General features: G+C 29.8%; 1 protein-coding gene across 1 annotated transcript; it reads right to left on the reverse strand.

Moving 5' to 3' along the window:
- Positions 1-1182: 1182 nt before the first annotated feature.
- LOTGIDRAFT_56530 (hypothetical protein) lies at positions 1183-1341 on the reverse strand (the record flags this gene model as incomplete). The annotated part of the gene is made up of 1 exon (XM_009058951.1): positions 1183-1341. A coding segment is annotated over one exon (159 nt), but the record flags the coding sequence as incomplete, so codon positions are not given.
- Between the last annotated feature and the right edge of the window lie 12987 nt (positions 1342-14328).

The raw sequence follows: 14328 nt of genomic DNA on the forward strand, positions 1-14328 counted from the left end.
CTCACAGTGACACTCGATCAGAGGGTGAACACTAAATACTATAGAATTTGATGATTGGTTGTTAATCACAACCGTACCCAACTGGAAACATCAAATTTACGGGTAATTTTACTTAGTAAATATTCCTTCATAAATCAAACTTCTACATTGGATATAATAATTCTATTTAATAGTGAATCTACGTGGCAGGCTAATTCGAAGAAATGATTGTGGTTTGTATTCTTGAAAGATGAAAGAGTTATCCTACCTTTTCTGCATCTAATGCTTCATTCTCTTCAATTTGTTTATTTCGTGATCTTTTTCGTTGTTTTTCACGTTTTTTCAATAAAAAGGAAGTCACTGTGCCCTTTTTCTTCAATGAGCCATCAGTTTCTAGTTTTTCCAGTGTTTCAATTGATGCTGTAATATAAATTATTCTTCTATTTTGAAATTTATAACATGACATCCAGAATTTCCTTTGATCCCTTTGTTGTATAGATAATAATTCTTACAAGCAAAACAATTCTATTAATCAAAACCTTCTCCAAAGTCAGTAAGTGGAGAATAATACATGGAATTGTAAAGTAGTGAACTTCAATCATAGAGAAGTATAACCAGGTGTTTCGAAAAGAGTAAGCTGGTCTGTTTCGCACGTCACCCACCACTAATAAATAGATCAATATCATGAGATACAATCAGATCTAGGATGAGTCCAGTTTTGTTATAACAAGGTTTAATTCGTAGCAAGATTTACTCTGTATATAGAGAGAGCAGAGGAACTGAAGTTGTCTGGGCAGTAAATAAATGACTTGTATAAATAAACCAAGTATTAACGATCTGAACTGCTCAACGAAACCCAAAACACATATTGGTGAAACATTAATAGCAGATAATGAACTTTTCACACGAGGAAGTATATCAATCATAAGTGAGTTAGTATTTCATAATGAAAAGTGGTATAATGACCTCAGATGTATAAGATTATAGACACCTGCATCTGAAGGGAGTTGAGGCTTGTCGTCATTGAGATTATATTACATTCCTGTTAATTGAATAACATGAAGGAAGTTATCTCTACTATCTGTACTACTCCTTTATTTAAATTAGTCTTCAATATTATCTTATAATGATGTAGGACGTAAAACTCCATTCATTTCATTTCATTTTTAAGGTCATAATATTCAACAAACTAGACTTACGAGGTTCTATTTCTTCGACGTAACTAGAAGGAAACCAGCCTGATTTTCCTAGAACTTCTCCACGAAACCAACCATTCTCAGCTTTCTCCATCACAGATACGATTTCATCTGGTTTCAGTGAGATCTGGCTGTCTAACTGAGCCTCAAATTGATATAATACTCGATAGATATATAGACTATCTGAAAATATAGACGAGTTGATATAATACTTGATAGATATATAGACTATCTGAAAATATAGACTAGTTGATATAATACTTGATAGATATATAGACTATCTGAAAATATAGACTAGTTGATATAATACTTGATAGATATATAGACTATCTGAAAATATAGACTAGTTGATATAATACTTGATAGATATATAGACTATCTGAAAATATAGACTAGTTGATATAATACTTGATAGATATATAGACTATCTGAAAATATAGACTAGTTGATATAATACTTGATAGATATATAGACTATCTGAAAATATAGACTAGTTGATATAATACTTGATAGATATATAGACTATCTGAAAATATAGACTAGTTGATATAATACTCGATAGATATATAGACTATCTGAAAATATAGACTAGTTGATATAATACTCGATAGATATATAGACTATCTGAAAATATAGACTAGTTGATATAATACTTGATAGATATATAGACTATCTGAAAATATAGACTAGTTGATATAATACTTGATAGATATATAGACTATCTGAAAATATAGACTAGTTGATATAATACTTGATAGATATATAGACTATCTGAAAATATAGACTAGTTGATATAATACTTGATAGATATATAGACTATCTGAAAATATAGACTAGTTGATATAATACTTGATAGATATATAGACTATCTGAAAATATAGACTAGTTGATATAATACTTGATAGATATATAGACTATCTGAAAATATAGACTAGTTGATATAATACTTGATAGATATATAGACTATCTGAAAATATAGACTAGTTGATATAATACTCGATAGATATATAGACTATCTGAAAATATAGACTAGTTGATATAATACTTGATAGATATATAGACTATCTGAAAATATAGATCAAATTATTTGATTGGTGTGTGATAGTATGATACCCTTGATTAAGTTATCTTTCCTCATTTGACCATTCTACTATAACAAGATATAGATAATCTGTCAGACAGGATCCTAGAGAATCTCAGTTGTTATCCTTGTAAAATCATTTGTTATAGGACTAGCCGGTATACAGGATCCTAGAGAATCTGAGTTGTTATCCTTGTAAAATCATTGGTTATAGGACTAGCCGGTATACAGGATCCTAGAGAATCTGAGTTGTTATCCTTGTAAAATCATTGGTTATAGGACTAGCCGGTATACAGGATCCTAGAGAATCTGAGTTGTTATCCTTGTAAAATCATTGGTTATAGGACTAGCCGGTATACAGGATCCTAGAGAATCTCAGTTGTTATCCTTGTAAAATCATTGGTTTTAGGACTAACTGGTATACAGGATCCTAGAGAATCTGAGTTGTTATCCTTGTAAAATCATTGGTTATAGGACTAGCCGGTATACAGGATCCTAGAGAATCTCAGTTGTTATCCTAGTAAAATCATTGGTTATAGGACTAGGTGGTATACAGGATCCTAGAGAATCTGAGTTGTTATCCTTGTAAAATCATTGGTTATAGGACTAGCCGGTATACAGGATCCTAGAGAATCTGAGTTGTTATCCTTGTAAAATCATTGGTTATAGGACTAGCCGGTATACAGGATCCTAGAGAATCTGAGTTGTTATCCTTGTAAAATCATTGGTTATAGGACTAGCCGGTATACAGGATCCTAGTGAGGCTATTCAGTATTCAGCCTAACTTGTTTTCTTTCTGGATATGTTACGTTATGAGATCATCATAAGAAAGAGAAAGTGGATTGAGTAAAACTAGGAATGTATGAGGGTATTGATATCTTGAGGAATCAAGTTCATGATATTATATGTATAAGTTAATGATCGAAAGGTTGATCTGTATTATATGAAGATATATGGTATTTACACGTATACTTTCCACTGTGAATGTATAAACGCTACCTCATATCATTTCATTGAGCTATTAATAGAAATATTGTTACCCCTGTAAGCCTTCCATAGACCTTATTCACAAGTCAGCCATATTGAATCCAGAATGAGGCTCATAACTTAAAGCTTGAAAAGATTACGTTATGTCACTGAATAAAATCTCCAACTTGACGTCTTTAAAGCCTCCTTCTTCAATCTCGCTAACTTGAAACTAATCATATTTTATATCATTAAAATCAGAATTGATGAAGCTTTTTAATGATACATTTACATGAATTTTACCTTCACATATTTCAGAGAAAGTTTTAAGCCCATTTTTTTGCTGTTGAGCAAGTGTTCAACGACGTCAAATTGGCTATTCATACATATGATGTCCCCATCTTATCATTGGATGACGTAATGAACCTCTCTTTCAGTCCCAAAAACAAGGTGTGAATAAGATCTATTGTCCTATATGATGGTTTCCAATCATCCCGTCTGCTGACAAATAAAAACTACCTCCCTTATTTCATTCCACTTGACTGTTATTTGGAATTCCCTCCCTCATCCACTCATCTATTTGCCCCATTGCCTACCTTGTTGATCCTTTCTACTAGCTGGTGGTGTTTTAGACAGGAGATTAGTTGTTATTTTATTATCGTTGTCAGTAGATACGGTAGAAACAGAGTTGATGGGTATAGAAACATCAGATACCGGATTTAACCATAGATTTCTTCTTTCATTCGTTGAATTCCACTGGAAAATAACAGTTAAAAAGATTGTGTTATTTATTACAAGTGACATTGTGATAGGAACAAATTCTCTGAGTTCTCATGTACAAGGCTAGTACTATTAAACTGATGCTGATGTGTTAAATTATGATTTGGGGCAGGTTGGAGCTGCGTACGAGTGGATAGAGACGAGTGGATAGAGACGAAGAGTAAAAAAAAACATAAAGTTAATTGATGAGCCAGTAGTAAGATAAGCTCAGACGATTGGACAATATAAAGTTAATAATCTGATGCACCACAATATTGTCAAGAGACTTTTTAGGTCAATATTGTTACATCAATCACTAACTGTCTTTCAAACAGTTCATTGTCTACCATGTTTCACTGTAACAGGTAAACCTTGTAAGATGATTAATATTCAAGATGTCGAGTGAATTGTGAACAGGCCAATCAGCACGCTTCAACACAGCCCTTTTTATGGTTTGTTTTGTAGAAATGAACACACACACGAAACTTGAGAATAATAACCGAGTACAGGCAAATTCTCTCATACATAAAGATTGTTTTTTTTCCAAGATGAAAATTTGTAATAAAGTATGAATTTAAACTACATATTTATCTGTAATGTAAGTTAAAATCTTACCCGTTTTTTCTTGCGTTTATTAAAACCAATATATGACAATCCTACTGCTATCATTACAATAATAAAACAGACAGGTATTGCAATATACAACGCCATAAAATTAATAGGTAGAGTTGTTGCCCCTGAAATAAATAGTTTAAGGTAAAGATTCATAACTTTCTTCTGCAGAGTGAAAATTTCTTTAGTTTAACATAAGCTATATGTTTGAAAGAAAGAAAGAAACAACTATATTTTACAAGGATAACAACTTAGGTTCACATTTAAGGATCCTTTTCAACAGTTGGTGCTTGGCCAAACCTCTTGGCATTGGTCTTCTTATATGTACCCATTTACAGCTGGGTCGACTGGAATTATGAGTGAAGATGACTTATTCAATCAAGGTCAACCATGCAAATGATGTCATGTGAAGACGCAATGCTCTAATCAATTAATATGTTTACAAAATATGAACCAGTAGTATTTTAAGGAAATGTCAAAGACTTTGGATAAATTGTTAAAGATGGGTTCCCTTGTTTTCTTTTATGGAAATGAAAATGCTAATACTTATATGAATAGAAAGTAGAGGTGTTGTAATGACTTGTAAAAATACCACATGCCCTTAATTAATTCATAATTAGCTAAATTAGAAGAGAATTACCAGCAGAATTCCAATGAGTGACCGATCAAGAAAGGTCAAAAAGTCTTTTTTTGTTTATCCGGACTGTACATAAATGGACGTTTATGATTGGTTAAAACTCTTAATTATATGCAATGAGAAAATAATGATATGATAAAGAATACATGATAATTCATTAGAAACATCCATTAATCAAATAGTTTTGCTTAATTAAATACTAAAAAATAAGGAAACCCATCTTTAAGAGGTGGTAGTTTAAATCAACCTAAGAGATATTAAGCAATAGACAAGCCCCCAAACCACTTCAATGATACACTATATATAAATATATAAATATGTTATATCATTTAATACATTGTACGTATAATATACCATATCTAATACAAATCTTTACAAGCAAAACAATTCAAGTTGGAAAAATATCGCGTCCAAAGAATGTTAATTAAAAAACACCCCCCACCACCAGCAACACAAAGTCTATAGTTTACTGTATGTATATCAATATAAGTCAGGAAAAACAGACCAGTTGAAGTGTTTAGGTTAATAATTTAAGTGTTTCCTGTTTCAAGTTTTTTTACACCTCTAATTATTAAGTATACTACAAACTGTTACTAGCTAGCCTACATAGAGGATGTAAAGTTTATAGGTCTAGATTTAATAAAAAAAGAAGATTTCTAACTACACTATGAATTGATGTACACATATCTTTTTGTTTTCTTTCTATCTTGATTGAAACTTGGAATGTTCAGTGACGGTTTGGGTGATGGTTTATATGGGTGATGGTGGTGATGGTTTGTGTGGGTGATGGTGGTGATGGTTTGTATGGGTGATGGTTTGTGTGGTTGATAGTTTATGTGGGTGATGGGTTGTATGGGTGATGGTTTCTGTGGGTGATGGTGGTGATAGGTTGTGTGGGTGATGGTTTGTGTGGGTGACAGTTTAGGTGATGGTTTGTGTGGGTGACGGTTTGTGTAGGTGATGGTTTGTGTGGGTGATGGTGGTGATGGTTTGTGTGGGTGACAGTTTGGGTGATGGTTTGTGTTTTTGTTTAAGGATTGTTATTCATTTTAATTTATTTTCTTTTCCTGTATATTTGTGGTTTCTTTTCTTTAAATGTTCAGGGTGTAATTTTGATCAGTTATTTTTATTTTGGGTGAAAACTTTCCTTTGTCCTATTTCTATATATAGATTATAGATCAAGTTGGTTTAAATAAATAAATTTTAGATATAAAACAGGGACTTGAAATTAACGGTCTAATTAAGAAACATCTATTAGAGAGGTGAAATTTAATGTTATTTCTGAACTCTTTCAAGAAAACATAAGCAATACACAGGGAATCAGGACAACTCTGACCAAAACAAACTAGGATCTATATCTTTTTTTTTTAAATATTTCACAACAAACTCAGATCAATTTTCACGACCACTTCTTTTGAGACCTAGTTTGAGTTTTAACGGTTAAGTGATTCGAGTTTGTTGTGAAAAGTGGTCCGAGTGTGTTGTAAAAAGTGGTCCGAGTGTGTTTTGGTCGGAGTTGTCATGTATTCGCAATACAGGTAGAGAAAGCTTCAATAGAACTTGTTTGAAAAGAAAAAATAAAAATTATAATCAAAGTTGAAATCCTTTTGGAAATAGAATCAAAGTCAACCAATCTCTGACCTAATCCTTGTTATTGCCTGATAGAGACATCCAATTTGACTTATTCTTCCCTTCCCAATACCCCTCAGACTGTTACAGACAATTACTCTGCCCTACCCCCGTTACTCTGCCCTACCCCCGTTACTCTACCCTACCCCTGTTACTCTGCCCTACCCCCGTTAATCTGCCCTACCCCCGTTACTCTGCCTTACTTATAAAGTGACAAAATTTAAGAAGTATCTTTACCTTGCGTTGATGTATCACCTCCAGAATTAGTTGTAAATCCACCAGATGGTGCCACTTTACTTCCAGGATAAATATCTGTTATGCCGACACTCCGAGTTTCCAACATGACTCCTGCCACTGATGGCACAATGTCACTGACTTGTCTAGCACTGGGAGGGCGATGGGAGAGGGTCATCCTCGGGTGAGAAGGGGGGTAGTGACTGGATAGATTAGGGGAGGGAGAAGTAATACTACTAGGATAATCCATTTTAGAGTTTAAACTGATTACTCCATTTTGAATTGTTGTCATAGAAACATAATCCTCAAGCTTTGGGGTTAATCCTTTATCATTGTTAATCCTAGAATTAAGATAATCCGATGTAGATCCACTCTGGTTAATTAGTGAACTTCCTACCTGATTGTCTACAGTTGTCCCTGTACTAAGATAGAATGTTGATGTTGGAGAAACTAATCCTAGATCTGGTACATCATGAATCAAGTCCTGTATATTAGAACTAAAAGTTGTTTGACTGGTGAAGTCATTATTCAAGTTAAAATGGCTACTAGAAGATGTAAACAGGATGTTGGGTTCAGTTAAATATTGTGTCATATCCGAGATTTCTCTCTCTAATTGAGGTGAACTGTCATTTTGTGGGAAATTGTCGTCTGACTTCATCACAATGTTAGTTGTCACTCCCTCCATTGATGTGTGGTCTACTTTCAGTTTAGTTTTTATTTCTGATTGACTGACAGTACTAATAGGTTTAATACTGGTAACTAGGCTAGTTGATGAGTGTAGGTCTACTGTTAAACTTGGTTTGATTTGATTGTCTATACTGGGTTGTAATTTACCATTATCTGTACCTTGATTTATAGTTTGTAAAGTAACTTGTCTATTATGATTATGTACACTCACAGTTTGAGGATCAACTTGTGAAGTTTGCTCAGTAATTTGTCCACTTTTCTCACTAGGACTAGGAACTTGCCCAATCTCACTTGATACAGTAGCAATAGTGATTTCATTTTCTCCTTGTGATTGTCCATTTACACTTACAGTCTGTCCATTTACACTTACAGCCTGTCCATTAACACTTACTGTTTGTCCATTTGCACTTATGATACTGCTGTGTAAAGTTGTTGATGGAACTATAATTAATGTTGTTTCAACTCCTAGTCCTGTGATTATAGAAGGTTGAATATTTTGCCCGTTCACAGCATTAGTTAGGTTTGTAATGTTAGACATAATTTATTAATTTTAATTTTGACCTCAAGTGTTCTAGTAACAAGTGGTATCAAATTTCATTTTTTTAATTTATAAATGATTCTACTTCAGTTTTCACTGATCAAGTTATATTAATGACTGGTTTCCTTCAATTTTTACTTCATTTTCAACTTTTTCCTCCTATTTTACAGCTATTAATTCCTTTATTATTTAAAATGTAAATTCAGTATCCATAATTTTAAAGATTTATCCACAAGTTCTTGTAATTTATCGCTCACAAAATTTTTCTCTCAATTTTTCATGTTTTTTAGTAAGAGAAGTCTTATTTTCACAGTTATATCCCTTTGTTTTACTTAATGTTCAATGCTTAAGAGAATATCATTCACATAATCGAACTTGCTTCTCACTTGTAACTGTCCAGATTAACAGACAAAAGTAGGAATTAGCACTGCCACAAAAATATCATTGTCTGTGTTTCTTAAACACTTTACAGATCTTCTTTCTTACTCCTTGTCCAAATTACACATATAGTATTCCAAATTACACATATAGTAATCCAAATTACACATATAGTATTCCAAATTACACATAGTATTCCAAATTACACATAGTATTCCAAATTACACATAGTATTCCAAATTACACATATAGTATTCCAAATTACACATAGTATTCCAAATTACGATATCTATATACTTTAATAGATGAAGGGATCCAAGGATATCACTGACACTCTTGACTGGAATACTCTTCACAGTTTCCCACCATCTTTAAACAGGAATGTCAAGGTCATGTCAGTTTTCTTGCCACCATTTTTAACCTTTAAAAAAACAGAAATTAAGAAAGTGATAAAAACAGGTTTAACTTCAATTTTCAACATTTTTACAGTCAACGAGTTTAGATACATGATGGTTATAAAGATTGATGATAGTAAACATGATAATTTATAGATCATGTACGCTATAGGTTGTTATTGTATTTTGATCCAGTGGTAGATGAAAATGAGTTGGCTTATTCTTATGTCCATGCAAAATTTCTCTCTCTCCATGACATTGTCCATCCAGTGACGGAGCCAGGTTTACGACCAAGGAGGGGGTGGCGAAATACCTGAGGTTGCCCTAATGTCTAACCGGGTAATGAGATTTTTGCCAGAAAACGTCTTCTGCTCTCCCTTTGGCTCCGCCATTGTGTCCATCCTCATTAGACCAAACAGATACAGAAACAGATACAGATAACATAAAACTAGAAATATTAGGTTGCAACATTGTGGTTAAGTCATGTTACGAAAGCACAGGTACAGACATGTAGATGATACAAGAGTAAAACAACTATTTATAAACACTCAATAATTGCTTTGATTCAAACCTGTAACATTTTTATTCTTACAGAAATCTAAAATACCCTGAAATGTATTATTCTATTGTCACTTTCCATTGAATATAAACAGTTGAACTCTAAAAATAAATCTAAAACTCTCACTGATTTAAAAAAACAATAACTAAAAAAAAATACAACTTTAATAATTTCACTACTGTATACCCCATATACACCACAATAAAAACCTTCATTTGGGGGTAATTTCTTACACTTCCAATACTCATAAAGAGACAAGTGGGAGTAAAACTTGAGTCAATAAGGAAGAGTAAAAGATGATGATCAAGTATAACCTCAACATGTCACAATATATTTCTCTCATCATCACTACACTTTAAAGGGACAATCTTACTTTAGTCTCAGAAATGTGAATTTTTCATCTTAGCTAATTATTAATAGTGTTTGAGACTTCAAATCCATGAATGTCCAGATTTATCTGTGTTTAAATGATAAAATGACTTGTCAATTTAAGATATTCTGTGATATATAGAAAAGACATATAAAAATAATGAGTAAAAATTCCTAGTTTTAAGTATTTTAGAGGAATTATACGATTCTCGTAGATTTCTAGTACTTCTAAAGACTATTTACATATATTCAAGACTCAAATCAACCCCTGAAAATAGTGAAGTTGTCCCTTTAAATCTAAATAAACCTGAGTCATGCAGTGAAAATGTTACTATCTTACTGTGTTTAAACTTCTAATGAATTTAATTGAATTAAAAGGTTATTTTGAAGATTTTAAGAAAACATTCAATGAAGAAGTTAGTATGAATAAGGAATTAATTTTGTTTTAAAGAAAGAATGTCTAGTTTTGACAACCAAACTTAAGATAAATTTTTAGTTTCAACAAGATAAAAAAGAATTTAGATAAAAATTAAACAAGAATTCTTGACTTATCTTATATTGAAATATTGGCATTTGAAATTTTTTTTGTGAAATTTTCTGGTGAAATTCTGAGAATATTTCGAAGCTTACTGCAACTGTCAGTCATAATATAGGATTAAGTTTAAGTTCTAGAGATTTTATTGTGGGGGATGTAAAAACCAGGAATAAACCTAATCCCTTTTTATAGATGAGATTATCAGGGAGTCCACATAGCTAATAATGTTTATTTGGTATTTAGGTTTGTCAACTCAACATCCCTTTCAGAGAGTCCACATAGATAATAATGTTTATTTGGTATTTAGGTTTGTCAACTCAACATCCCTTTCAGAGAGTCCACATAGCTAATAATGTTTATTTGGTATTTAGGTTTGTTAACTCAGTATCCCTTTCAGTTTTGTTAACTCAGTATCCCTTTCAGAGAGTCCATATAGTTAATAATGATGTTTTTACAAAAAATTGACTGATAAAATTGGGATTCACCAACTTGACTAAAATATATATTGAATTGTTGACAGTTTATCATACCTTAAGGAAGCTTTTAGAATTTGTTTTGGTTTCAAGGAGAAAGTCAATGTGTCTCTATCTAAATTTATAATTTGAATCATCATTTTGTAAAAGTTTAAACTGAGAAACTGAATATTTGATATAAGGATGGTAATTGTTATTTTAAAATGAAACAGCAGGACAGTTTACAATCTAAATTCTCTTATATATTTCTCTATGAATACAGTTATACAGAATATATATCAGTTAAACAGAATATATATCAGTTAAACAGAATATATATCAGTTATACAGAATATATATCAGTTAAACAGAGTATATATCAGTTATACAGAATATATATCAGTTATACAGAATATATATCAGTTATACAGAATATATATCAGTTATACAGAATATATATCAGTTAAACAGAATATATATCATTTAAACAGAATATATATCAGTTTAACAGAATATATATCAGTTATACAGAATATATATCAGTTATACAGAATATTATCAGTTATACAGAATATATATCAGTTAAACAGAATATATATCAGTTAAACAGAATATATATCAGTTATACAGAGTATATATCAGTTAAACAGAGTATATATCAGTTAAACAGAGTATATATCAGTTAAACAGAGTATATATCAGTTAAACAGAATATATATCAGTTAAACAGAGTATATATCAGTTAAACAGAATATATATCAGTTAAACAGAATATATATCAGTTGTTAAACAGAATATATATCAGTTAAACAGAATATATATCAGTTAAACAGAGTATATATCAGTTATACAGAATATATATCAGTTATACAGAGTATATATCAGTTAAACAGAATATATATCAGTTATACAGAGTATATATCAGTTATACAGAATATATATCAGTTAAACAGAATATATATCAGTTATACAGAATATATATTAGTTAAACAGAGTATATATCAGTTAAACAGAATATATATCAGTTAAACAGAGTATATATCAGTTAAACAGAGTATATATCAGTTTAACAGAATATATATCAGTTATACAGAATATATATCAGTTATACAGAATATATATCAGTTAAACAGAGTATATATCAGTTAAACAGAGTATATATCAGTTATACAGAATATATATCAGTTATACAGAATATATATCAGTTATACAGAATATATATCAGTTATACAGAATATATATCAGTTAAACAGAGTATATATCAGTTATACAGAATATATATCAGTTATACAGAATATATATCAGTTAAACAGAGTATATATCAGTTATACAGAATATATATCAGTTAAACAGAGTATATATCAGTTATACAGAGTATATATCAGTTATACAGAATATATATCAGTTAAACAGAATATATATCAGTTATACAGAATATATATCAGTTAAACAGAATATATATCAGTTAAACAGAGTATATATCAGTTAAACAGAATATATATCAGTTAAACAGAATATATATCAGTTGAACAGAATATATATCAGTTAAACAGAATATATATCAGTTAAACAGAATATATATCAGTTAAACAGAATATATATCAGTTATACAGAATATATATCAGTTATACAGAATATATATCAGTTATACAGAATATATATCAGTTATACAGAATATATATCAGTTATACAGAGTATATATCAGTTAAACAGAATATATATCAGTTAAACAGAATATATATCAGTTATACAGAGTATATATCTGTTAAACAGAGTATATATCAGTTAAACAGAATATATATCAGTTAAATAGAATATATATCAGTTAAACAGAATATATATCAGTTAAACAGAATATATATCAGTTAAACAGAATATATATCAGTTAAACAAAATATATATCAGTTATACAGAATATATATCAGTTAAACAGAATATATATCAGTTAAACAGAGTATATATCAGTTATACAGAATATATATCAGTTATACAGAATATATATCAGTTATACAGAATATATATCAGTTAAACAGAGTATATATCAGTTATACAGAATATATATCAGTTATACAGAATATATATCAGTTATACAGAATATATATCAGTTATACAGAATATATATCAGTTATACAGAATATATATCAGTTATACAGAGTATATATCAGTTATACAGAATATATATCAGTTAAACAGAGTATATATCAGTTAAACAGAATATATATCAGTTAAACAGAATATATATCAGTTAAACAGAATATATATCAGTTATACAGAATATATATTAGTTAAACAGAGTATATATCAGTTAAACAGAATATATATCAGTTATACAGAATATATATTAGTTAAACAGAGTATATATCAGTTAAACAGAATATATATCAGTTATACAGAATATATATCAGTTAAATAGAATATATATCAGTTAAACAGAGTATATATCAGTTGTACAGAGTATATATCAGTTATACAGAATATATATCAGTATATATCAGTTATACAGAATATATATCAGTTATACAGAGTATATATCAGTTATACAGAATATATATCAGTTATACAGAGTATATATCAGTTAAACAGAATATATATCATTTAAACAGAGTATATATCAGTTATACAGAGTATATATCAGTTAAACAGAATATATATCAGTTAAACAGAATATATATCAGTTAAACAGAATATATATCAGTTATACAGAATATATATCAGTTAAACAGAATATATATCAGTTATACAGAATATATATCAGTTATACAGAGTATATATCAGTTAAACAGAATATATATCAGTTATACAGAATATATATCAGTTAAACAGAATATATATCAGTTATACAGAATATATATAAGTTATACAGAATATATATCAGTTAAACAGAGTATATATCAGTTAAACAGAATATATATCAGTTATACAGAATATATATCAGTTAAACAGAATATATATCAGTTATACAGAATATATATCAGTTAAACAGAATATATATCAGTTAAACAGAATATATATCAGTTAAACAGAATATATATCAGTTAAACAGAATATATATCAGTTATACAGAATATATATCAGTTAAACAGAATATATATCAGTTAAACAGAATATATATCAGTTAAACAGAGTATATATCAGTTATACAGAATATATATCAGTTATACAGAATATATATCAGTTAAACAGAATATATATCAGTTATACAGAATATATATCAGTTAAACAGAATATATATCAGTTAAACAGAATATATATCAGTTATACAGAGTATATATCAGTTATACAGAGTATATATCAGTTATACAGAATATATATCAGTTATACA

The sequence above is a fragment of the Lottia gigantea genome, assembly GCF_000327385.1.
Source record: "Lottia gigantea unplaced genomic scaffold LOTGIsca_362, whole genome shotgun sequence".
NCBI classification, from domain to species: Eukaryota; Metazoa; Mollusca; class Gastropoda; family Lottiidae; genus Lottia; species Lottia gigantea.